The 25,334-nt window shown below is 56.0% G+C and overlaps 8 protein-coding genes across 8 annotated transcripts; 3 read left to right on the top strand and 5 right to left on the bottom strand.

The window, feature by feature from the left end:
• Positions 1-15: 15 nt before the first annotated feature.
• BGZ61DRAFT_492308 (NUDIX hydrolase domain-like protein) lies at positions 16-747 on the bottom strand (the record flags this gene model as incomplete). Its single annotated transcript, XM_046250538.1, has 3 exons — positions 16-553; positions 612-646; positions 706-747. 3 exons carry the CDS (start codon positions 745-747, stop codon positions 16-18), a joined length of 615 nt encoding a protein of 204 aa, XP_046106688.1.
• Positions 748-1,161: 414 nt separating this feature from the next.
• Positions 1,162-3,499, bottom strand: BGZ61DRAFT_348182 (OPT family small oligopeptide transporter; the record flags this gene model as incomplete). Its single annotated transcript, XM_046240039.1, has 2 exons — positions 1,162-3,184; positions 3,234-3,499. 2 exons carry the CDS (start codon positions 3,497-3,499, stop codon positions 1,162-1,164), a joined length of 2,289 nt encoding a protein of 762 aa, XP_046106687.1.
• A 1,169-nt stretch (positions 3,500-4,668) lies between these two features.
• BGZ61DRAFT_416236 (concanavalin A-like lectin/glucanase domain-containing protein) lies at positions 4,669-5,691 on the bottom strand (the record flags this gene model as incomplete). The annotated part of the gene is made up of 1 exon (XM_046243383.1): positions 4,669-5,691. The coding sequence occupies one exon, from the start codon at positions 5,689-5,691 to the stop codon at positions 4,669-4,671; it is 1,023 nt and encodes a 340-aa protein (XP_046106686.1).
• Positions 5,692-7,943: 2,252 nt separating this feature from the next.
• On the top strand, positions 7,944-11,745 carry BGZ61DRAFT_492304 (COP9 signalosome complex subunit 2; the record flags this gene model as incomplete). The annotated part of the gene is made up of 6 exons (XM_046250537.1): positions 7,944-8,322; positions 8,384-8,497; positions 8,551-9,134; positions 9,187-9,566; positions 10,257-10,476; positions 10,531-11,745. The coding sequence occupies 6 exons, from the start codon at positions 7,944-7,946 to the stop codon at positions 11,743-11,745; spliced, it is 2,892 nt and encodes a 963-aa protein (XP_046106685.1).
• A 1,229-nt stretch (positions 11,746-12,974) lies between these two features.
• On the bottom strand, positions 12,975-13,871 carry BGZ61DRAFT_572050 (uncharacterized protein; the record flags this gene model as incomplete). The annotated part of the gene is made up of 1 exon (XM_046256086.1): positions 12,975-13,871. The coding sequence occupies exon 1, from the start codon at positions 13,590-13,592 to the stop codon at positions 12,975-12,977; it is 618 nt and encodes a 205-aa protein (XP_046106684.1). The 5' UTR covers positions 13,593-13,871.
• A 1,533-nt stretch (positions 13,872-15,404) lies between these two features.
• On the top strand, positions 15,405-16,518 carry BGZ61DRAFT_447506 (uncharacterized protein; the record flags this gene model as incomplete). Its single annotated transcript, XM_046245357.1, has 1 exon — positions 15,405-16,518. A coding segment is annotated over exon 1 (658 nt), but the record flags the coding sequence as incomplete, so codon positions are not given.
• A 3,031-nt stretch (positions 16,519-19,549) lies between these two features.
• Positions 19,550-22,199, top strand: BGZ61DRAFT_195613 (peptidase C65 Otubain-domain-containing protein). The gene is made up of 4 exons (XM_046237848.1): positions 19,550-20,293; positions 20,363-20,449; positions 20,508-20,571; positions 20,627-22,199. The coding sequence occupies exons 1-4, from the start codon at positions 19,721-19,723 to the stop codon at positions 22,021-22,023; spliced, it is 2,121 nt and encodes a 706-aa protein (XP_046106682.1). The 5' UTR covers positions 19,550-19,720; the 3' UTR covers positions 22,024-22,199.
• A 634-nt stretch (positions 22,200-22,833) lies between these two features.
• BGZ61DRAFT_195615 (uncharacterized protein) lies at positions 22,834-24,031 on the bottom strand. The gene has a single exon (XM_046237849.1). It carries the CDS (start codon positions 23,701-23,703, stop codon positions 23,068-23,070), a length of 636 nt encoding a protein of 211 aa, XP_046106681.1. The 5' UTR covers positions 23,704-24,031; the 3' UTR covers positions 22,834-23,067.
• Positions 24,032-25,334: the final 1,303 nt, after the last annotated feature.

Genomic DNA, 25,334 nt, shown 5'->3' with positions numbered 1-25,334 from the left:
TATAGTACACAGCCTCTACAGCTTCAATCTCTGGGCAATCAGGATCCCCTCCGCAAAGGTTCCGATGCGGGCGTCGATGGCACAGCCCTCAGCCTCAAGCTTCTTGCACTCGTCCCACAGGTTCGCCAGGGGAACGGTGAAGACCTCGATGAACTCATTCTCCTCCAACTCGGGCTTCGGGTTCTGGTTCTCGGGCAGCGACATGTCGATAGAGACGTGGACCATGCGCAGGTTGGTGTTGCAGAAGCCCGGATCGTTGTACATGATGGGGGACGTCTCCGTCACCACGCCCACGTAGCCCGTCTCCTCCTTGAGCTCGCGCACGGCGGCCTGCTCAGCCGTCTCGCCGGCGTCGATGAGGCCGGCCGGGACCTCGATTGTGACCATGGCGATGGGGGGTCGGTATTGCTTCTGCAGGATGATTTCCTTTCCGGTTGGCTTGTCGAGGATGGCGACAATGCCGACGCCGTCGATGTCAGCGTCCTTGGGCCGTGTGCGACGCTCTGCGGACTCCCATGTTCGTGTGACGCCGTTGGGATCTTGGTAAGTCGTCCTGGAGGAGATGAGAGTTAGCGAGCGTGCAAGATGGAGCTAGAATAGAGCATCGTTACTTGACTAGCTTGGTCCAGCGGGCCTCCTCCTCGGGCTGTGTTGTATTCAGTTAGGAGCGAGTCAATCAAGATGTCGGATAATGAAAACGCGTACCAGTGGCCCTGTGGAGAGAATCTTTGCGTCCGAAATCGACATTCTTGCTGTCTATGTCTATTCTATCTGTTGGTTGTAGTGTTAGAGTGGAGCAGCTTTGTCGTGTGGCAGCTCGAGGAGAACCCCGCCGAAGTTCGGGGAGGGGCAGATGACTACGTCAGTGATTGGTTACCCTGGAGCCAACTGGACGCTGGGAGAGATTCTCAACGCCGTTCCAGAATTGAGATGTTCTTGTATTAATATTTATAAATTGCTAAAATGGAACTGATGGATATATTTTCTATCCGAGTGCTGTATTGCGAGGAGTATTTGTTTGAACCGGCGTTTTTGGAAAGACATACTCATGCTAAGTAAAAATAGTTCATTATTGCGTAACAATATCTAAAAGAGTGTGACCATTAACCGCACTTTGGAATTACAAAACTGAGCCGTCCCAAACTTGCATCTGGCTTGCCCCTACCAAGTCTTCGGACCAAACGTCTCTCCTTCGCCAACCGTCTTTAAGATAGCCGAATAACTCGCGTCCAAGGTATTGTATACACCCACATTGCCCCACCATTGTGGAATCGTCACGCCCGGGAACGTAATCGCAAAGAAGATAATAATGGTGCTGATAATCAGGCCGGCATCCAACGCTGCCGCAGTCGTGTAGGCGTATGTCTTCCACCAGCCATTCCACTTGGTGCGGACCCATTTGTTGACAATGAGTCCCACGATGGCCCATGTTGAGAAGCTCAGCGGCGTAGCTGGAGGCAGCCAAGCCATCGCACCCAGCATGACGGGTCCGTGGAAGTGACGGAAGAAGGAGAACTTTAGCACCTTGGTGAGGACATACAACAAGATGGGGAATCCAGCGCCGATGAGCCAGAACCAATTGAATACGGAATACATGCCTCCTTCGCCAAACATGCGACGTGGGCCAATGACTCCCCAGACGATGCTGGACGAAAAGAAGGCCCTGCCGTTGGGACAGGTGAAGTGGTCCGCCTGCTCGTTGTCGCAGATGTTCTCGATGTTGCCGAGTGTCCAGTTCATGACGGCAATCTGCACGAATGAGGCCCAGATGGTGGCTACAACTTGACACCAGAAGGTGACCCGAGGCGGAACCTTCATGTAGTGGGCCATCTTGAGATCAGCACTATAAGTCTGAGCCTGGCCGAGCGTGATGGTGCTGAAGACTTTGAAGATCATGACTCCAATTGGGCGCCCCGGGATCATGAATCCAGCGAGGAACGGGGAGACGACGTTCAGACTGAGCAAGATGTTGGAGACGGCCAGAATCATGGTTGTCGGGATGATGAAGACGAGCGCAATCACGATGGCGACGAAGAAGGCCCACCATGGGAGCTGAGAGTTGTAGCCCTCGGTGGTGGCGAACCCTAGCCCGACCGAGACAAGGAATAGGGCGAGATACCACCAGTCGGGGGCTTCGACGTAGTTTCTCATCAACTTCATGTGAATGTCTGGCTCTTGGTTGCGTGCCGCTCGGAACCGGTACCAGACTTCTTTGCCGTGGTACAGTCCGATATGGACAAATGCCGCAGTCAGCGCCGCAAACGACAGACCGTAGTTTAGCGCCAGAGTGGGCGACAGGAAGAGCGGCGAGTACTGCTTGTACTTGGCATCATCAAAGGTGAAGCTGTCTCCGAGGATCTTGCTAACGTTATAATAGCCCTGGGTGTTGTCAAAGGTCTGCGAAGTGACAATGGGCAGGTACTCTGAATAGAGCGCGCCCGAGTATACGATTCCGATTGAAGAGATGATGACGAAGAAGAAGAGTCCGATGAGGGTGTTGACGTGGGAATTTGTCGGGGCTAAAATGGGATCACCCAAGTACGCCGTGACATAAGTCCAGTCAAATGTGATGGGAATGAGTGACAGCCCAGTGAAGCCGCCAAAGAGCTGGTTAACAACAACATTGTTTGGCTTGGCCCACGTCACAAACGCAAAGACCGAAAGTCCCTGCCATAGGACTCCTGGGATCCAGTAGTAGCAGAACATGCCGGCAGTCACAATCCCGAACCAACGATACCGGCTGATAAGCCATCCGTTGGAGTGGGCGCCGTCGCTCTTACTCTTGTCGTGCAGAGCATAGAACAGGGACGTGTTGGCAAACTGGCTCGGCCACATCATAGCGGCTGGCCAGATGAGAAATCTTCGGAACAAGCCCGCTAGAGATATTCCGATGAGCTGGGAGCTGAGAGTGAAGAGCAGCGCAAAGCCCCAGCCGAGGTTGACGTTGTAGAAGGGCTTGCCCTGCAGCGCCAGCAGCGCGTTGGTGCTGTAGGTGTAGCTGATGGACACATTGGACATAAGCGTGATAACGACGTGTTCCTTGATTGTAAAAGGGCCTGGGTTGAGAGTCCAGCGTACGCCAAACGTGTTGAAGACTCGCGTAGTCACGACCTTTGCCCAGAAACAACCGAGGGGGTAGACGAGCAACTGGACAACCAGGGCAGGGAAGTTGATGGCAGGGCTCCTACGTGAAGTATAAGTATTTTGTATTGACTGGTGCTGAGAGAGCTTACCTCATGCTGAGGAACATGTTGAGAGCGGCGCCAATCGTCACGAAGAGCATGCCCAAGACCCAGGCCCTGACAGTGTTTGCGACCTCTTTGCCATCGGTGTTGCGAACAGCAGCTCGCACTTCCTCATAGGGCGAGTCCTCTGAGAAGACGCCATCGGGCTGGGTAACTTCAGTGGCATCAAAGTCCACGGGATTCTTACCACCGGTGTTGATCTTTTCCTTGGGGCTATCGGAACCACGTGGGCTGGGGGTGGCCTCGGTTGGCATTGAGTCCTTCTCGGGGACCTCAACTGGGTCGACCGAGATCCCGTCTACAGTGTCATGACTTTTAAAAGGATTCTTCATTTTGAACAAAGTTGCAGTGTCTAAGATGGCTGGACGCGAGAAAGGCCAGTCAATGCAACGAGGGGACAACAGGTGTTAAATACTACGTTCCCCACGTTACACACCTCATTAAGAACCCATGGGGAGGTTTTGATCGGCATGGATTGAGTTTCCCTGTCCACCCGAGCGTATGGAATCTTTGATAAAGAAGACCGCTGGGACGGTCGTTCGAGGGCCTGACGTGGGAGGGTTGCAATCTACAATGGGCCCTTCGGGATCGGATCATGATCCCGAGGTCGGCCAACCTCTCGTTCCCCGACGAAGGATCAGGTTCGCGCAAACCGCCGGAAACTAATGAGGCTCCCGTACTCAGTCACCATATCTCTCGTCTGGCAACGCGCGCCAAGCGGGGCCATAAACGGCAAGCTGGACGGAACGCAGTGAGGGGAACCCCCAAGCGTCGAACAAAAGAACCCTGTCGACGCAATGGCACCGTATCTCAACGCCCAAACCGGCATCACCAGTACCCACAGATAAGCGGCGCATGGTGGTTGTGTGCTCTGGAGGTACGCAATCAGGCTCGAAACCTGTCTGAACTGGGCGAATTACACGAGCGTGGTGTGAGGGTGTGCGTGAACACCCCGGGCGGAGGCTCGACTATCGGAGGCTGAAGCCGGTCCGGTCGGGGTGGCGTCTGGGGAAGACTCCACCTCGGAGGTATTTGAGCGTCGTCTGTTAACGTTACACCGAGGATCTGTCTAGGGTTCAATGCGCAGCTGGTCAAGAGGTAATGCCTGGTTATACGTGAATTCCCTGCATACGTTGGGTCGGATATCATTATAAGTGCAGCCCGCAAGGATGGAATGTGTGCATTCTTGATAATAATTTGGTTATCTTCCCTTTAGTTATCGCAGTCAACACAACACAGCAGCTTTCTAAGTGCAAGGACTCGAGTCGATGATGCTCGCAGCCTGAGTACCATACCCTAGTCTAAGCATTCTCAAAGCGATGGGTAGGGTGACAAAGTGAGTAGCTGATGATTTGAAGCCAAGCGAATGTATGTAATTTTATCTGCTATATCTAAAGGTATATACAAAAAGGTAATTATCCAACTATCTGAAGCGGCGCATCTGAGAAGACGCCAAGCATCTGGCCTTAGACGTTCCCTGAACCACCGGCTTTCCAAGCTCGGTCGATTCGTCGATGCTGCAGACCTTCTGGCACGAGCTTGCCTCCGCAGGACCATAAAGAATCTCAATCCACTGGATCTGCTGGCACGCAACGCCGCCCTCGTCCATCTTGCCGGTCCAGGATCCGCCGTTGCTCCAGGCGTTGAAGATCAGGGACGAAGCATCCTTGGGAACCTGGAAGGAGTTGACAGCCGTCTGCAGGCCATCGACGCTCCACACGGTCTGGTCAGGGGTCCAGTCCAGACGGTGGGTTGCCCACTTGGACCATGTAAGGCCGTTGGTGAGAGTGACGGTCTCGGAGGCGCCCTCGACCTCGCCACCTGCGTCGGTGTACGAGGGTTGGTTGGTGTAGTGGATGACGTTGTCGGCGTCCGACGTCAAAACCTCAATGTCAGCCTCCTGGACGTTCGCGAGCTCTGCAGCGTCTCGGTAGGTGAACATGGCGGTGCAAGCGCCCTCGGAACCGATGGTACGAGCGAACATGCGCATCGAGGCATACTGGTGCTGTTCGATGGTCTCAAACTCAGAGGCCGACTGGAAGCCATCGTGACGAGCAGTACGCATGGTCAGGAAAGTGTCGCTTGCAGGGACATCGTCGGTGTTCTTCTGGATGTAGATATTGTTGAAGGTGTTCTGCATAGGGAAGTCGGCGTCTTCGTTGGACCAGTTCTGCAGGCCCCAGGTCTGGGCAAACTCGGACTCCCAGTTGAAGTAGTCGCTGGTGAAGCCGGCGTTGGCGTTGCCCTCGAGGGTGCTGATGAGGTCGGGGATGCTGGCGTACTGGGACAGCGAGCGGAAGTCGAAGAACATGTGGTTGGCGTAGTAGGTCGGCTTGGTGCCGTTGCTCAGATAGCAATCGCACTGCGAGTCATCGACCGTGGTTGCTGCGAGGGCGGCCGGCGCTGCAGCAAGAAGAGAAGCAAGGAGGGACTTGGAAGAATACATGACGAACGACAACTCAGTTGAAAGAACGAATGAATGATGAATGAATGAATGGCTTGGTTGGACTACATCACCATTGAGTTCGAGCAGTCCCAGCTTATGTATGCTATGACGGTCGGGATGAGGATCCTTTCCCCTTCTCAATTAGACTTGAATCTTTGTTTTGAAGGTTATCCTTGCTTCTGGAAGCATGGGGTAAAGGATGACATGCCGGCGAACGGGGCGAAGCAAGACATCACGCCTAGCCATCCATGAGCAGTGCCGGACGAGTTTGGGCCATGAGGAACATGTCTGCTAGAGAGTACAGGGATGGATGGGAGCCAAGGAAACAACGCGATAGGCCGGGCCGCATGTTCCAAAACGTGGTGGACAGACACAGCCTGGGGAATTATCCCCTGTCGCGTGGGTTGAGGATCGGATCACCGGCTTAGTCTCATCGGTTGCGAAACACTAGTTTGAGGCTGAAGCTGACATGGCCCGAGGGGACGTTACAGAGCGTTCTTCTCTCGTGGTCTGCATGATCGATATGGGATTCGAACCTCATGTATGAGCTGGAGGATGAATGAAGGGATTGAGTTGGAGCATGCCGTCCCATAGCACATGTTCAGATTGATGATTTGTACCGTCATGCAGCTTTCAATTCTGAGCAACCTGCTTTGTGCAGGTGCTAGTTGTCATTTTATTCTTTAAGCGGATGGGCCTGCCGTGCGATTTAAAACCCGTCCCCGACCAAGAAGGAGTGCCGTCGGCAATTCTCAGTGCTATATTGGAGTCGGGATCGAACGGTCGTGATGATCGTCGCGACCCCTTAATGCTCAGTGCCCTGATTGGATGAGGTACGGTTGAAGGAGAGAAGGGGTGAGACTTGAGCGGAGTTGGGTGACTTCATGAGGCGGCGCAGGCGGAGGATTCAATGGATCCAATCCGTTTTGAATCCCTTCAGTCGCTGGTCAAGTCCTGTTAATCTTACAGCTGCGTCTTTACGTACAATCCATCGTGAGACGGTTGGGGCAGACCTCTGGTTGTGTGAGCAACGCCACAACTGTACACCAAAAGTTGAAACATAAAGGAGTCTACTACTTTGTAGTAACCTTAACTCTCGACCATGATTGAGTAGCGTCTCCTCTAGATTGTTAACCACCTGCTGGTTGAGCGCTGAGGCTGATATTACTGGGAGATGCAAGGGGTTTGGCGGGTCGCAGTTTCGTTCACAGCCACCTCCGTCCGCCCTAGTCGTGTTTCTCACCTGGTCTGAGCGGCATCCTTTAGCTACAGGTTTGACGGGAATGTCCGGTGGCTAGACCCGGACTGCCACGGTGAATACGGCCGTTCAGGTCCGGCGATGGCTAATGATGGCTCCGGAGCTAGCGGGCCCGGCGCTGGGTCACTCAGCTGAACGAGCCCGGACATTCTGAGTGTCCGCTCCGGCTGGGCCCGGGGAGTTTAGCCGGAGGACGGGCTAGCGGTCGGCCGTGTGGAGGGCGGCAGATCTGAGGCCGAGAGACAAGCAATTTCGCACATTGAACGAACAATGCGGCATCCGCAAATCGTGGCCCTTCGTAACTCTTCTTCCCGAAATTACACCGTGCCCTTCCTATTGTCTTCGTCGAGGGCGTCTGGATTGGCGCCCTGGTGATGCTGCCTAGCCGTCTACGCGGCCTCTTGCTGCCCGTCATGGATGCCGTGTCGTCTTCCCAACGGCCACATCACCATGCTCAAAAACGCAGTCATCAATCCGTTCCTGGATCTGCATTATCTGGCCGGACGAGGTGCAAGCGCCGGAAGTCCGGGCTGCCCCCATGTCCACGCCGCCTTGCAGCCCTCACCACGTCACGCCCTCGTCAGCGACGAAGCAGGATTGGGAAGACGGGACCGCGCGAGGACATTGGTATGCGCGCATCCAAGGGACATTTGTAACCGAGTGTTGTGAGATTGCGCGGCGTGGCTCCTTCGTGAGTGCCTGAGTGAGGCTGGCTCCAATCGCATTTACGTCAGAATACGAGTAAGTGGACTTTCAACTTGGCCATTCCGCTTTGGGGAGGTCGGTATCTACGCCTCGCGACCTATTGCAACGACCATCTCTTTGTTGTTTCATCCATGTCGCCAACTTTCTTTTTGTCGTCATACATTTCATTAAGCTATTTATCCATTCGTGATGCCCCAATTCGCTCATTTATCACTCTCCTACTGTGCTCATACTGAATGAACCCTCACTTGGCTCCAACATCCCACATTCTCTCCCTTCAGTTTGCACCATGTCGCCCACTGACCTGCGCCCAGACGACGCGGTAGATTCCGATGTCGAGAGCGAAGGCGCCGACCTCCTCCAGGCCGACTCGACTGAGCGTTCGCCTCTGTTGCGAAATGACCTTCCTCCAGATATCGTTCCGGCCAAGTCGTTCCGGAATCGCGTTCTGCTCATGTGCATCCTCTCTCTCTTTATCGTCGAGGTCAGCCAGTTCATAATGGAGCCGCCACTCCAGAAGATCATGGAAGACATCATCTGTCGCGACTACTACCCTGATCACGCCCTTCGAGTGCCCCGCATACAGGACAGTCGCTGCAAGAATAACGAGGTTCAGAAGACGCTAGCTATGGTGAGGGGCTGGACCCTGGCCTTTGAGATGGCCACTCGTGAGTTACCCGGTCTGCGTCGGTGTCGCGAAGGAATTGGTAATTGACATAGCCATGACAGCCATCGTTGCTCAATTCCCCTTCGGCATCATTGCTGACAAGTATGGCCGTCGCCCCGTCTTGTTCCTCTCGGTGTTTGGGTGCACATGCCAAACTCTTTGGGTCATGATTGTCTGTACGTCCAACTCTTATACCGTGCCTCCTTGTCCATCACTCACACCCCGACAGTATTCTTTCCAAATGTTTTCTCCATCTGGGCCGTCCTTCCCGGAAGCCTATTCTACCTCATTGGAGGAGGCGGGGCCATGGCCGGAGCCATGGTCTGGACCATTGTCGCCGACGTCGTCTCCGTCGCCGAGCGAACCTCAGTGTTCTATCAATTGACTGCTGTGGCGCTTATGATCAACGTCATCGTCAACCCAATCGCGGGTTGGCTCCTTCAATTCGATCCCTGGATCCCAATGTGGCTGAGCTTTGGGTTCCTCGTCCTCGGAACGCTTTCTACGCTGCTTATTCCCGAGACTCTGTCGCTTCGACGCAAGGCAGATGACCGGCGACGAAATGGAGTCAATCATGAGACCGGCAATCCCGAAGAGAATGAAAACGGGAATGGCACGCTCAAACACCGTATCTTGCAGCAGGCTTGGTTTACCGTCAAGAATGACATGGGACATGTCTGGCGATTCATTTTTGCCTCGAGGAGCGTCATGATACTAATCTTGGCCCTTTCTGCCTATTTGCCCATCAGACTAGCATTCTCCAACATCTTGCTCCAGTATATGACAAAAAGATTTAACTGGGAATGGTCTACGGTCAGTACTCCTGCTGAAGTGGATTGTATACCTTTACTAACGGCATCTCAAGGCAACCTACATTTCTACCGCTGGTATCCTTGCGACCGTGGCCTCATTGCTCGTAGTTCTTCCTCTTGCATCAATTTTCGTCACCAGGCGATACCAGTACGGTCCTCTGCAAAGAGATCTGTTTCTCGCGCGGATCTCAATTTTATTCATGGCATCTGGACTTCTGCTCATGACGGTTGCCGGAGTTCCATGGTTGTTCATCACATCACTTGTCACCACAAGCTTAGGAAATGGCTTCAGCGCATTATGCCGGGCGTTGTTGAATGCCGTCGTTGAACCACATACTGTTGCGACACTCAACACGACCATTTCGCTTGCCGAGATGCTCATGGCCCTGGCCAGCGGCCCGGCGATGGGCTGGTTGCTGAGTGAAGGGATGGAGTTAGGAGGTGCTTGGCAAGGATTGCCTTTCCTTGTTTTGACTGTTTTGTCAATGGGAATCACGGCGGCCGTCTTTGCTTTTAAGATTCCGACCGGTGTGGCACAAGCTCGTGAAAATTAGCGTCGCGTTGTCTAGATGGTGGATGTGGATGTGGGTGTGGATGTGGACGTAGATTACACTCGTAATTGTTAGGCATAAGGGCCAAGGCGTTCTATTAGGGTTGTGGAAGAATTTCTGTTTGTCTCCATAATTTAGACGTATTTTTTACTCAAGATTAGAACCTAAGAAACACTATTATTCATGTAATGTCATCTCCAGGTAGGAGCCCAATGGCGGGTATACCTGGGTAGGTAGTCAAGCTGAACCAGAGAGCTTCGGCTTATCGTCTTATCGATAAGCAATGACCCACTCTCCACACTCCATCCACCCCGCTGCCTACTCCACGGCAGCTCCAACATCCATTCACCATCGCTTCAGCCTCGAAACCCTCCTCGAATCGCAACATCTTGTCCTGGATACCGCGCACCTCTCCTCCTACCGATCTACTTCGGCATACCACCTATCTATCGAGGCGTACGAGGCCAGCCGCTACCATGTCGGACGACGAGGATTTCATGCAGGAGTCGGATGAGGAGCAGCACGTTTCCCTCTGGCCCACACCAACACATGCTCTGGCTGACCATATCTAGGTACGACTTCGAGTACGAGGAAGATGACGACGAAGACTCCGGCGATGTCGACATCGAGAACAAGTACTACAACGCGAAGCAGCTGAAGCTCTCCGACCCCGAGGATGCGGTCGCCGAGTTCCTAGGCATCCCCCCGCTGGAGGACGAGAAAGGAGAATGGGGATTCAAAGGCTTGAAACAAGCAATCAAGGTGGAATTTAAGCTGGGCCAATATGAAAAGGTGTGTTGGGTTCTCCGAAATCACTGCCAACATCGCGCTGATTGATCATTGCAGACGGCTGAGCACTTCGCCGAGCTCTTAACCTACGTCAAGTCGGCCGTCACCCGGAACTACTCCGAGAAATCTATCAACAACTTGCTTGACTACATTGAGAAAGGAGCCGATGGACCCGAGGCCATCCGATGCATGGAGCAGTTCTACTCCCTCACTCTGCAGAGCTTCCAGAGCACCAACAACGAAAGGCTATGGCTGAAGACGAACATTAAATTAGCCAAGCTCCTGCTCGATCGCAAAGAGTACGCAGCCGTGTCGAAGAAGTTACGAGAGCTCCACAAGACCTGTCAGCGGGAGGACGGCTCAGACGACCCCAGCAAGGGCACCTACTCGCTCGAGATCTATGCCCTGGAGATCCAGATGTTTGCCGAGACCAAGAACAACAAGCAGCTGAAGGCCCTGTATCAGAGAGCCCTCAAGGTCAAGTCTGCGGTACCCCATCCCAGAATCATGGGAATTATCCGAGAGTGTGGTGGCAAGATGCACATGAGCGAGGAGAACTGGAAGGAGGCGCAGAGCGACTTTTTCGAGTCATTCCGAAACTACGACGAGGCGGGCTCGTTGCAGCGTATCCAGGTTCTCAAGTATCTGCTCTTGACGACAATGTTGATGAAGTCCAACATCAACCCGTTCGACTCGCAAGAAACTAAGCCGTACAAGACGGACCCCAGAATATCAGCCATGACGGAACTTGTAGACGCGTACCAACGGGATGATGTCCACACTTACGAGAAGGTCTTGGCGCGTAATCAAGACATCTTGGACGACTCCTTCATCGCTGAGAACATCGACGAGGTCACGCGTAACATGCGAACCAAGGGTGTTGTGAAGCTGATTGCGCCATACACTCGAATGAAGCTTGCGTGGATCGCCAAGCAGCTCAAGATATCCGAGCCGGAGGTGCAAGACATCTTGGGCTTCCTCATCATCGATGGAAAGATCAGCGGGCGGATCAACCAGCAGGAGGGACTTCTCGAAATAACATCTGACGCTGACTCGGAGCGAATCTTGGCTCTCCAGGGCTTGACCACATCGATTTCGGAGTTGTTTGGGACTATCTTTAGGGACGGTGAGGGTTTCCGTAATATTGAAAACTCGACAGGAGAGGACCAGGGTGTGGACATGCAAGGGATCCCGATTGGCAAGGGGTCAGGTGGCCGTGGGCCGGCTCTTCGGAGCAAGAAAGGCAAGGGAATTGTAGCGGGCTGGCCATGAGGGGATCCCGTAGACCCCCAACGGCACTCATGATCAGGCAGATACCACGATTGCGCATGGAGGCCTTGCAACTCAGTTCTCACTTTCTGTTGATACGCCACCAAACGTTAGCACAGCTCGAGAAGCGGAGGTTGCATGCGTGTTTGTCCGCCATAGGATGAAGGACGGGATCTGATATGGTACAACGTAATGTCATCGTGTGTTTGTACCGAGCTATCGCGGGGTGGCAGCATAGACCGATCAATAATAGAACAGAAGACGACAGCCCTGGACAGCTGAACGTGGATCTCAGCAAAATGGAACCAGAATGACGTAGGAGACGCTCTGAATATGGATACAGACTCTGCGTTGTTGTTTGGTCATCCCCTGCTGTCTATCCCGTGTCGACTTAGACCTGAGACATGTGGTGATAGGCAACGGAGGTCCAATGGCCTTGGAGTTTCGCCGCATATTTTCAACAACTCACCCCTCTAAAGCACCGCACGGGCTGTAGCGTTGGTAGCATGACGAAAGCTGCAGGAATGGGGAATTGAAGGGCGGTCGGTTTACAGCTCAGCCGCCACAGTGGGTTGCATAGTTGCACGAAAGCATGAAGGAGGCCAGTTACGTGACCGAGGGGAACCGGGGCCGACAGCCAGAGCCAGAGCAAGACTATTCCAAGGTAGGATGGATGCGGGGACAAGCAGGCAACGTGAACATGTTTGCCAGTGCCCAGCGATCTGGCCCAAGATCTGCGAATAGGGGGCTGGGGTTGAAGTGCAGTCATGTAGGGCCAGCATGCATGGCTGGGTGTGCAGGCCATAGCTATTAGTTACAGACAGATGGAGTCCACAGAAGAATTACAAACACGGCAAATGAGACTGCTGGAGTCGCGACAGTGCAGGACAAGCGGTCACAGACATGGTGTCGAGTTGCATCGCCAGCAACAGGCAACAGTACCACGAGTACAAGTGGGAGTACAAGTGGGAGTACAAGCAGGAGTACAAGCAGGAGTACAAGCAAGAGACTTTAATTTCGACCAATCTCAGTGGAAGAGAGCCGCAGCTGAGGCGTTCTCCTGTCCCACAACCACAACGCATCGAGGCTTTAGATCTGGTCAGAGGGCTTGATGCATGGCCGTGAGGCTTGAAGAGGGAAGCTGAACCGGGGCCGCGATCGTGGGTGATTGGGCTGTAGCAAGTAGCCGTCGGATGTAATCCACAGCGGTGAGGCAAGATACATGGACGATATTAGGTTATGGGCATTGGACTGCAGTTGTTCGTAAGTAGGCTGGCTGCCTTGGAGGGTCTGACGGTCCACCCCTGCGGACGGGAACCTCGGTATACGAGAAAGAGATAGATTGCCCAATGAAGTGCGGCGTCCGAGCGATGAGCCTGTGTAGCAAAGGCCGTTCCAGAGTGATACACAAGGCACAGCAACCAGGGCAGACGTGACAATTGCCCGAAATCGGTACCATCGAAACCACGGGTGTTACTCGGAGGACTGGGGGAGCACAAGAGATGCGGCAGCCGCAAAGGAGCAGCGGAATTGAGGGCACACGATGCCAGAGCCGCCCTCATACGAGGTGTTTGCGTCATCTGATCAGGCTGCGGATCTTGGTGGCTGACATTGCTTCTACGATAGTGTAATGATCTATCATATATTGCCCAAGAACCCGGTGAGAGGGAGGCCACTGACCGGGCGCCCGGCTCCATCCCACTCTGCCACGAAAGGTTAACGGCGGCGAATCCAGCTTCGTGACTGGACCGGCCAGAAATAAGAAAAACCGTTTTGTCTGGCGGTGGCGAGCCTGTTGTCCAGGCGGCATGATGCAGCTGCAGAGACCCCCCCATGTCTGTCCCGCCCATGCATCAGCTCGACGCTCATTCACCGCACGACGACGAAAAGCCACGGCTCGCTGCCGCTTTTACGAGCATGTTCTCTCGATGGCCATATCCGCACACCTCTCGATGGAAGGGATCGGGTCGGGCCTCGTCCCCGGGCGGGATCAAGCATGCAGGTGATCTGTGTCTGGCATAGTTGCGAAGCGGCTGATGTATGCAGTATGCAGCTTTGACTATGTCAAATATGAGAGCCTGACAGCGGGACTGGCAAACGATAGTTTTGGCTGAAATGGCCAATGAGAGAGGCCTGGCGGAGATGCAGGAAGCTTCTGGTTGCAGGAGGCTCAAAGTGCGGTAGCAGGCAAGCAGGCAAGCAGGCAAGCAACCAATGAGGCGTCTAGAAGAAGAGGAGAAAAGAGCGGCGAAGTGAGATGGGATGCTGAGAGCCAACCGGTCAAAAAATCCAGGACTTTTTCATGCTCTGGCAGACGGGATATGGTGATGGTGCAGGGTCTAGAGCAGACAGACGTCGTCGTCTAGTGCCTGGAGGCGGATCTGGATGTGGATTTATGCCGGCACTCTATTAGTGTAATGGGCAATTAATTCTCCAACGGCACAGGGTACGGAGGGCTGTCCCACCAAGTCTCGTAACGCATTCGCACAATTGCGAAGGGTGCAACCCCAAGGCGGCTGGTTTCACGAGGTTCCTGGCGGGCGGGTATTCAGGGCATTAATTGATGGATCGCACGGGACACGGGCAACGGAGCAGGCACGGGACACGGAGCAACGAGAGACCAGGGCGGACGAAAACACTGGCTTCAGGCCCTGGAGCCGATGGGTGCACGGAGCGGCGAACGGCCGGAGTCGCCCGTCCGTAGTGTTGACGTAACGGACCCAAGCCCCCCTCCCGGCCGAGAGGGGGGTGTCCACGCGGGTCGGTGGAGTTGACTATCGTTTCGTCCCAAGTGCAAGCGGCCTCTTGGCTGCTCAGTGCCCGCGAGGGATGACTGCTAACTACCTACCTAGCTCCTACGTGCGTATTCCTGAAGACAGACAGGGAGGGTGGAGCGCTGTCAGCCGCAGCCGCCGCCGTCGCCGCCCCTCCGCACCGCCAGTGCCCGGCTCGGCCGCTAACGACGTAGTGTTGAGGTAAAAACAAAATAAAAAAGAAATAAAAAAAGGGAGGAAACTTGGGAGGGAACATTGACGTGGGTCGTGGGGTTGGAATAGCACATGGTAGTTCCATCGAGGAGAGAGGAGACAACAAGGGGAGTTTCTCGGGATATTGTGCCGTTGCCCTCTCTCTCCCTTTCTCCCCCCCCGCCCCCGGAGGTTCCGACCCGGACGTGAGATGCTGTCATAACAGTTTAGCGGAGCTTAGTTTGGCGGTCATATGTTTTGGCCTGGGCCTGGGGCCGGAATGACGTTGGAGCTTGCGGTCGGGGTGAGAGCTACTGTGCTGTGATGCCACCCGGATATAGCAATTTGCACTATGTAAGTGGTGAGGGTCTGGAGTATGGAGGTGTGTGTCTGTCCCATGTGGTGTGCGTGCGTTGCGCGCGTGTGCGTCCCGGTTCGTGGGTGCGGGTGTGTGTGTGTGTGTGTGTGTGTGCCATGTGCCGGGTGCCACAGTCAAGACGACACCGTTGCTTGGCCTGCGTGGGATGGTGGAGAGAGGATCGCCGGCCTGTGGAAACCTCCAAGCAAGCCATCAAGGCAAGGCGGAAAAAGCAAAGGCAAGCAATCCCAAGAACGAGCCAAAGACGCCAACTCCTGCGACTCCGCTGCCCTGCCCTGCCCTTCCCCCCCCGCACCCACCTCGACCAAAACACCCTTGTCGGTCGTGGGAAGTGCCGTACCGCTGTTGTATTCTGCAGAGCGAGCCGCAGTACCATGGTTCGCTCCGTGGGGAGGGGAGCCCATGTACCGGTATTCCCAAGCATCGTGGCCCACGGGGGCGCGGGCGGGATGAGCTGGCGGGCGGTGGAGACGCTTCCCGTTTGTTTGCTTGCTTGCTCGTCGGTCTGTCTGGGCGTTGGGTTCTGGCTAGTTGCTTTGGCTCGCTGGCTGGGCGGGTGTCGTCCGTCTTCCCGTCTCCCGCTGGCGGGCCGTCTCGCGGGTTCTGTTGTTGTTGGGAGGAGTGAGGGAGGGAGGGATGGAGGAGCTGTTCACCGTCGACCTGGGCGAGTCGAGAAACCATATGAACCCGCCGGTCCCCATCTGCTTCGCGGCAAGCAATTGCGTAGTCAACTCAACTCATCTTTGCTCAAGCCATCTTTGTTCAAGTCAAGTCCCCAGATACCAACCAGCACCGAGTTGGGTCACCCTAGATTCTGGCGTACAGCCCCCCTGTTCCCCTGCTACCACCGTCCCCGGCCATCTTGGTGTCCATCATTATTATATCCTTCCATCTGCCGACTACACATCGTTCCCATACTAGCTGCGCTTTCCCACTTGCCCCTTTCGTCCTCGTTCGCTTTAGCTTTGGGTGATCGTTTGGATCCTCCCTCAGCTCGTCGTTGTCTCCGTCTCCGTCTCCGTTGGCACCTAGGTTGAGACGGTTGATCCCCCCCCCTTGTCAGTGCCTGTGCCTTGTGCCTGTGCCTGTCCTGTGCTTCGGCGTCGCATCCAGAAGCAAGGAAGGCGAGCAGCGAATCAGCGCTCTGCTATTCTCATCATCCTCGGCAGCAGCACCACCGCTGCCACCGCCGCCGCCAACACCTCCAGAAACACGAGCAGCCAACCACCAGAGCCTCGTCGCTGTACCAGCAGCGCCTTCGCCTCTGTCTGTAGCAGCAGAGCCGCCATACCCATTATCCATTTCTGTCTCCCCCCCGGGATCTCTCGCGGTTCCCTTCCTCTCTCGCCATCAGCAACAAGAACACCTCGGCGGAATACCCCTGTTCTGGGCTTTCTCCCCCACGTGCATTCAGTTCAGTTGTCGGCCTCCAACGTCCGAATTTAGTAGATAAATTACTATCACAAGGGCACCCGCCGTCCCGCAACGCAAGGGCCACACAGGCTTGCAGGGTCAGTTCATCAACGCTACCCGTCGACCCGGCCGAGACAGGTCGAGAGAATCCACCTTCAGCAAGTCAGACGAGACCCGCCGTCCTCCCAATCACCGACAACCCTGGTCTGGTCTGTCTGCCCGTCTGCCCAGGGCATCGCATCATCTCCGACGTGGTGTCACGCTTCCCGACGTTGAGGGTAATTCATGCGCCTCTGCTCCCGCTGCATTGCCAATCGCCCAGCCAATTCGTCCAACCCGACGGCTGCTTGATCTCCAACACCTCTTGTTGGCTCCCCCTGCCTGCCGCCGCCGCATCGACTCTGACCAGGCCACATCAAACCCCAGTACACACCACTCTCAGCATTAGCATCACCACTATTGCCCAGGTACCTCCTGATCGAGCAGTAGCACCAACGGTAACACCATCGCCATCACCATCGCCATCGTCATCGTCATCACCAAGACTAGCACCATCACTAGCACTTAGACGCCATTGCCATCTCCCCATTTCCACCCGCTTATACAAACCCATCATCATCTGATTCTCACTCCCACTGTTGCTCTCTCAGCCCTCAGCCCTCAGCAACATTCAACACCCCCCCCCTAACATCCGTGTCCCCGGTTCCCTGCCTGCCAAGCCCCGCTGGCTTCTAGTAAGGGACGATCCGCATCAAGACACGACCAACACAAGGCCCGCCCACTCACACTGGGCTCACGCACACCACGCGCACGTCCATCTACGCACACGGAGAGAGCCGTGTTTGGGAAGTGGGTTGGGAAGTGACAAGAGTGGAAGACAGCTTCTACCCTTACCAGAAGACACAGACCAGACCCCGGACCCTTGATCCGATAGCTAGGGTAGGGATCACTGGGATTTGCAAAAGCCCATCGCATCGACTACTAGTGGCACAGCAAGTCGGACCAGGCTTGGGACTCCACGGCCGAACCAACAAACCAGCCAAGGACCAAGAAGAAGGCTCCGTCAGAAACGCGCCACAGCCCAGCAGAAGCACCCCAGTAGTGCGAGCGCACGCACGCACGCACGCACGCGCACAGCGATAACGCCCCATTGCCCACGGGAGGCACAGTCATCTTGTAGATGCCCTGCAGACAGTGAGGAGACACGGGCGATATTGTCATATACGCCAACGGAAGCTGATCCGGGGTCATCGACAGATCCGATCAATCCCCCCTCATCCGCATCAGCCCCATCCACATTGCAGGGTCCCTGTTTATTCCCAGAGCCCGATTCCCAGAGCCTGACGCATCCATCGTTGTTGCTTTCCTTGCTTCGTTGGTTTCCCGCTCCAGCCGTGGTGCCATCTCATCTCCCACGCGGCTGCCACAACGTTGCAGAACCAACGACTCCGAACTTCTGTTCCATCCCGTCTAAACTAGCTGGACTAAGAACCCATCGTGTCATCCATTCTCCATCCGCCATCCCATTAGCTCGGGTCCAAACCTCGTTCTCCCCCACGCGAATTACCTACGCCGCCCGCAGTCCGTCACTGTTCATCACAGCAGCCTCACTGCCCTTCGGCCATCCTCTCACTGCCCTCCACTTCCTTCTTTTCTCGTCCTGTTCTCTCGCCCTACTTCGCCCTACCGTCACACCCTCCTCAACCCTCATCTCCACCAATCACTGGCGCCATCGCCCACCAACCCTCTTAGACGTACTTGGACGTACCTGGACGACTGGAGCCATCGTGCCCGCGTCGACCCAATTGCACTCTTGCACCACAGCCAAGCACTCGGTCCTGCCAGGAATTACGCACATACGTCGATCGAATCGAAATCGAGTCGCAACGCATCGTCAACGGGAGATCGTCATTGCTCGTTGGGTCCCCTCGACCTTTCCCTGCTTGGCCTTGGCTCCTGGCCATCAAGTGGAGAGTCGTCTCGTCTGAGTCGTCCCCAAGTGGACTCCTTGTGGACTCTACACACCTCGACACTTGACACTTGTGTCGACGGACGTGTCAGCCAACCCCTAACTTGAGTCCTGTGCAACCGCATCTGCCGTACACCCAACAGGTCCCGTTCCCTAGCTGCGCAGGGTACTGTACCATAGTACCACGGCCCAATAGCTCGACGTGCCAGGTTGCTGCTTATTATCCCTTCAGTCGTCGCAAGTCACAACCGCAGCCGGGTGTTCAAACCCGCCTGTGCGACGCTCCATCCTTCCTTGTACTACCCCTCGCGGCCGTGCTAGCCGCGCCCGTCGGACCTTGGATCTCATTAGCACGGCGATTAGCGCCCTCTCTCGGCTCACTGCTCCCACTGCTCCCACTGCTCCTACTGCTCTTCTCCGCGCCGTGGTCGTCGCTTTCTCGGAGACAACCAGTCGTCCCAGCCCAGGACGTCTCTTGCTCCGTCCAAAATCCGAAGCTTAGTCGCCAGCCCGATTCCCCACCGTCGAATTCCTTGCGCCCGCTGTGGTTTACCCGCTGGGATTACCCGCTAGGCCACCCGCTAGGCGCTCCGCTAGGCCACATCACCCGCTGTCCGCCCGCTGTGCTAAAGTTCCCTAGCTCCCCTCCTCCATCTCTCGTCCCCCAGGTGCCTGGACTCCTCGGCCACCGAGCGGCCAGTGTTACAGCGCCCCTCCCCAGCGCCCACTCTCGCTCCCCAGCGCCCAGCGCCCAGCGCGGCGAGCATCCCACTGCCCACCTCACTGATCCATCCCACGGCTCCTCCCACAGTCCCACTGATCCACCAGCGACAGGGCTCGGCAGGGCAAGACAGGGCCTTGAACGGGGCTTGTACCGGGGGCATTGACGGGGCCATACATCGCTCCATCTACCTAAAACCTACGCCCCAAAGCAGCAGCAGCGGTAACACAAGCACCGCTGTACCGTACCAGCCCAGCAGCGGCAGCGTACCTACCGGCCTACTGACCTACCTACATAGGTCTCCAATTCGCAACCTCCTAGGTCCCAGAGAGCTGGGCTCACCTCGTCCGCTCACCACTCCCCTCTCGCTTTCTCTCAAAGCTACATCCTTCCGCTCCGTCTCCTCTCCTCTCTCCTCCCCTTCCTCGCCGCACCTTCTTTCCATTCCCCTTCCCCTTCCCCTCTCCAACACCCTCTCCAACACCTCTCCAATACCTCTTCCCCGCCCCGAGAGACGGTTCAACAAAGGCATGTTCCAGCCTCAACCCACGCCGTTCGCCTCCAGCAGCTTCGCGTCCTACGGCCTAGCTCCCGAACTGGACTTGGGATATCCCGTGTCAGCCGGAGGCGGAGGAGCTGGTGCGCCCCCCGGGTCGCCCTACGACTCTCAACCGCAACAGCAACAGCAACAACAGCCTGGTGCACCACTTCAGAATCCTCACCTGCAGCGCCAGCAACAAGCCTCGGCATCGCCTGCTGCTTCTCCCTACGCACAATCCACCGCTTCCTACACCCAATCCACCACTTCGACGACGTCGCCACCGCCGCAGACCCCAACGAACCGAGACACTGCTCAGGCGCACCACCACCAGCACCAAGACCTGCAGCTCCGCCAACAACAGCAGCAGTTCCAGCAGCTGAACAACCAGCCGCTCCACCATACTTCGCAGCATCAACACCACCAAGCGCCCCAAGCGCCACGCCAACCCTACCCTTCCAACTTCGTCAACATCCCCACGATGGAGGACCAGCAAGACCAGCAGGGCCAGCACGACATGGCCGCCCAGCAGGCTGCCGCCAAAGACTACCAAGCCGTCCACGAGGCAAGTCGCGACTCTTGCGCCGTGTCGCACACTCCTCCCCTCCAAAATGCTGACCATCCGATCTTGCAGGGACCTTTGGTCGGCAACAAAGTGTCCAGCGATGCCATCACCGCCGAGTATGCCAAAGCCGACCAAGTCTACGTCGAGAAAACAATTGTGCGTCTCCCCAGGTTCCGAATTACATCATCGACATACTGACACCATGTCTCACCAGGCTCTTCCCCAGACATTTTCCCACTATCGGCCCATCCAGGGCGACGGCAACTGTGGCTGGCGAGGTAAGTCAATCGACCCATTCCACCCACAACACATGATTCTAGAAGGGCGGTTCAGGCCCAGATGCCAAACCCACGCCTTTCCCCCAGACACGACTCCGCTCTCCGGCGGCACGTTGCTTTGTCTCGCCCTGCCGCCCGTGTCTCGGGACCCTGTCTCAAGTGACCTGTCGAATCTTGGCTAACGGTTTTGTCTCGGCAGCAATTGGATTCTCCTACTTTGAGAAACTCATCGATTCAGGCGATCAGGGTAAGATTGAGGGCGAAGTCGCCCGACTGATGAGCATGAACCACATGATGTCTAATGTCGGCGGCTATGCTTACTTTGAAGAGTGGGCCGACGAGATGTTCGGACTGCTTCGAGAGATTGCTCAGAGCATGGATAGCCCCGACCCGCAAGTGCCACACCTACTACTGCTTGAGCGGTGGAATGATGCTGCAGTTAGTAGCAGCATCATCTACTACCTTCGCTTGCTCGCCGCGACCTACCTCAAGGCTAACGCTGCCACTTACGATCCCTTCCTCCCGGAGGTAGCTGGAGGCGTCGTTGGCTACTGCAACCAATCCATCGAGCTGGTCGATCGCGAAATTGAGCACCTGGGCATCGTCGCCCTCGTCCACATGCTGCTCCAGCCCGTCAACTTTGTTCTCGAGATCGTCTACCTGGATCGAAGCCCCGGCAGCCAGGCAAACCGATATCGCTTTCCCGAGGAGGCCAACGGTCAAGACCCTTCCAACCTTGGTCCCATCATTTACTTGCTCTATCGGCCCGACCACTACGACATCTTGTACCTCACGCCTCCCCCACTGGCAATCCCGCTTCCTGTGCCCACTGCTCCGGTGTCGATGCATGTCAACCGAGTCAACCACCTCTCTCGCCATACCCCGATTACCAGCACCATGGACCTTGGAGAGTACTCGTCGGTTGACTTTAGCACACTATCCATCATTCCTGGGCTCAACTCGATGGGGATGGCCCCCTTGGCGCCCCCTCCGCCCACGACCTCTGCGCAGCAGCAGAATTCATGGATATCGTCTTACGACGGGTTACCGGCTTCATCCCCTCAGACTCAGTCTCAACCAGCACCCGCCCTCATGGCATCACCACAACCCCCATCCCCACCCACTTCCATGTCAGCCAGCTCAAGCGTAGGGCCCAACCCGCCAATGGTTGCTACATCTGGGTTGGGGCCTGCACTTTTGCCGCCGCCGAATAACAGGACGACCCCCGGTTACCAAATTCGATTCAGCCCAGTTCAACTCGAATATGAAGAGAATAGGACCGGCATAGAACCACATTTCAATGTCAAGACAAACACGTTCAAGAACAGCATATGGAATCGTGCACACTATGGAAACCCAGACTTCCACCCCGAGGAATGGAGCCCGGACGATGAGCATGTTGATGGAAGAGTTGGAGGGAAACGCAAAATGAAGAAAGAGCCGCCGTCTTAGATGAATGCGGTGGATGGGCATGGAATCGAGGAGATGCATACGCTCTGAGAGAGATTCACGGCACAACAACACAGAATGGTCTCAACAAGCCATTTTTCTTACGACATTGAGCGGTTGGGAGCATGTGCGGGAGCTCAGTTTGGATTGATTCAGACGGTGGATGGAAGTAGTTGGATGGGAGGCACTCACTGTTTGATACCCCCCGGAGTTTTGCGGGGATGGGGAACTGGATCATTCAACGGGGGAGGGGCAGACTGACCAGCAATTGATTGCTTGGTGAAAACGGTGTTGTTTCTTTTCTCTGCATGGGTCGGCAAGCCATAGGGAGTGTTTCCTTTGTATGCATGCCCGTCAACAAGGAGGGGGAGTGGAGTAATCTTTGGCGGTTGACCACATGCAGCTTGGGGATGGAATTTGCAAGACGTTGAGTCTCGGATTGGGATTATCAGGACCGGGATTGGGCATGGGATTGGGCATGAGCTTTGAATGATTTGAGATGGAGGGATGAAAGGGGCTCATTTTGAATGAGCAGGACATGAATACGCCCCGGCACACACACGCACACACAGCATTCATTCAAAGACGTCTTTTTAGTCGAGCCTATTTTGTGACTACGGGGCGGGGCATCTCTCAGAGCCATTATTTTCATGGTGGTCAATACCAACTGGATCATTTTCTTGGTCACTACTTTGCAGGACTATTGGCCGACCCACATGATGGAATTGGTGCTGTTTTCTAATTCTTTTTCTTCTTTAGTGCGGAACAAATAAGAGGGTCGGGTTGTCTGGTTGAGCCGGATAGTTATGGCGTTGTGTTTTGGGTGGCGAGTGGGTTCTGACGAGGGGAGGCGAGGGGCACAGTGCAGGTGTCTTGGTTCTTGGTTGGTGTTGACCAAGCTCTGTAGGGTTCTAGCTAGGTAGTTGTCTCAAGAAAGAGCATGTCAGTGATTGTTATGCGCCCATCCGTCTGCGTGGCCCCATGTGAGTGGAAGCGTGACGGGGAGAGATACAGTTAGTGCACATAGTACGTGGACATATAGGGAGCTTAGACCGACGACGGACAGGCTGGTGATGTGGGAGGGAGCGAGGGGAGGCGGAGCGATGTGCAGGCAGGGCAGGGGACGGGAGGGATACCGGAGGAGGGAGGGATGTCTGTACCGTGCCGTACGCGTGCTTTTAGTGCTGCGTCAGCTTTGGCATATGGGGATGTGAGGAGCGAGGTGGAGTTGGCGAGGTGGAGAAGAATGGGCATGGAGACGGGACACAAACGTGGTAGCGAGGGCGGTTCGGGGTTGGCTGGTTGGTTGGTTCGTTGCGAGGGCGTGGGCGGAAGTTGTCTCAAGCCGAGGAGCTGCATTGGCGATGTTTTGAGCAGATGGAGTCGAGCGAGGTGGGAGAACTTGTGAGTCAAAGGGAGGTGACGAGATGTGATGGGAGGCACCTGGATGGGATGGGTTGGAACGGAGTTGTAGTGGAGGTGGTACCGTGGTGTAGCAGATTGACCGGGAGCGGGAAGAAAATGACATGCATCCAGCAGGGCATCCAGCAGGGCATTCAGCATCTGGAGCTCTGCCAAATGCACCGTCGAATGCACCATCGCGACTTGCGGGAATGCACTTGCAGTCCTCGCCGTCCCAGTGCATTTCAGCCGCGGCCAAGACGACGTCGCCAAGTAGGCCATCCTCGGTTCCAGTCAACATCTCCACTCCGGCCGCCGCCCTTGCCTCAAACACCGTACGTTAGTCAGTCTGGCGGATTCCTTTTCCCTTGACTCTTCTCTTGGCAGTTCCTTGGGACGTGGGGGAAGCGGTCTTGGTTTCGACGGGGCCAGGCGGAGAGAGAGAGAGCGGCAGTTGTCGTTGCCTCGAGACTTCTGGGTCCGCGGCGAATGGGCGATCGATCTTGGGAGGTTATTCGGCGCCCAGAGCCGCCGTCACTTGCACCGTGCGTCTCTAGCGGCCCTGAGTGGGAATGACTAGGAAATGGTCGCCGAGGGCGCGATTTCGGTCCGTCCACATGTAGTGAGATGACATCGCCGCCCTGTCATTGGCGACTGCGGGTGAATGACTTATTTAACGCTTTGGGGGTCAGGCCTATCATCGGGGTAAAAGGCCGCGCGAGACATTTAAAAGAGCAAGAGGGTTTTTTGTTCAGGGTTCTTGGGGGGTTCGCACTTGGCTGTGCGTGATCGAAAACGCCTCGTGTCGACATGGCGAATGCAGCATCTTGGGCCGTTGGCGAATACGACCAAGCTGCCGGCCGAGACGAGCTGCATTGAAGTTCTGTGCATGGTGTGCGCGCGGGTGTGAGAAGAGGGAGCCCCTACGGCGTGGCACATGCGGACAGTACGCAGCCAAGGCCTGGTTATTTATTATCACTGGAACGAAACTCTGGTGGACGCAGCCGGAGCAAAATGTCCAAGATTCCCTCCCTCGCGGTCTGTGCTCGAGGTTTTTTTTTGGGCTGGTGTTGGTGATAACATCATCATTGTACGACTCTCGGCCTGGACCCGACGTCTATCACGCCATGCCGTGGTCGAGAAGGGCTTCGCGGCGAGGCTGGACCTTTGGCAGCAGACCACCTTTCAGCGCTGCGCACTCCAGCTACTGCCCAGGACGCCCCCCTCACAAGGCTATTGACGCTCGCGGGCTGGCGCAACCCCGCTGGGAAGCAGGGTCTGGACCGTCCTTCCGAGCTGGTGCTGTCTGTCAAGCGTGGCCTCGCCCTGAGTAATGAGGAGCTTTGGGGGGGGGACAAGGGGGGGGATCCACTGGGGAGCGGGCCGGCGTGGTGGTCAGGGATGAGAGAGGATGTGCACGCAGGGATATTGGACGTCGTGCTGCGACTGCGAGTGCGACTAGAACTGCGACTAGAACTGCGGGCGGATCTGGGCGAGCGAGAAGCCGGCCGCAGGCGGTGCGTGCGTAGGTTTTCTGCATGGGCCGCCGTTGCTGCACGCCGCATGCTTGCGGGAGGTGATGCATTGCTGCGGTGCTGCGTGTTGCAGGCCGTGGAAGTTGAACCGGCTCGCATCGCGGGTGCATCTCCGCAGCGAGAAGCAGAGTCGCACCGGGTGGCTGAGGGCGCCCGGCAGCAACAATGAGGATCGGCAAGAGACCGGGTTACGAAGGAAGGCTGAACGAAAGGGGAGCCTGTCTGTGTTCTAGTAAACTACCGGCGAGGCGAGCGAACAGGGTGCATCGCGTGGACGTGATTTGGCCGTGGTGGTAGATTGAGATGGACTGGGGCTAGGAGCTATTGGCATCATGGGATGGATAGGGAACTGGGGGGAGGGGGGAGCTATGGGGGAGG

The sequence above is a fragment of the Ilyonectria robusta genome, assembly GCF_021365365.1.
Source record: "Ilyonectria robusta strain PMI_751 chromosome Unknown BGZ61scaffold_6, whole genome shotgun sequence".
Classification (NCBI taxonomy): Eukaryota; Fungi; Ascomycota; class Sordariomycetes; order Hypocreales; family Nectriaceae; genus Ilyonectria; species Ilyonectria robusta.
This window is presented reverse-complemented; position numbering and strand designations above follow the sequence as displayed.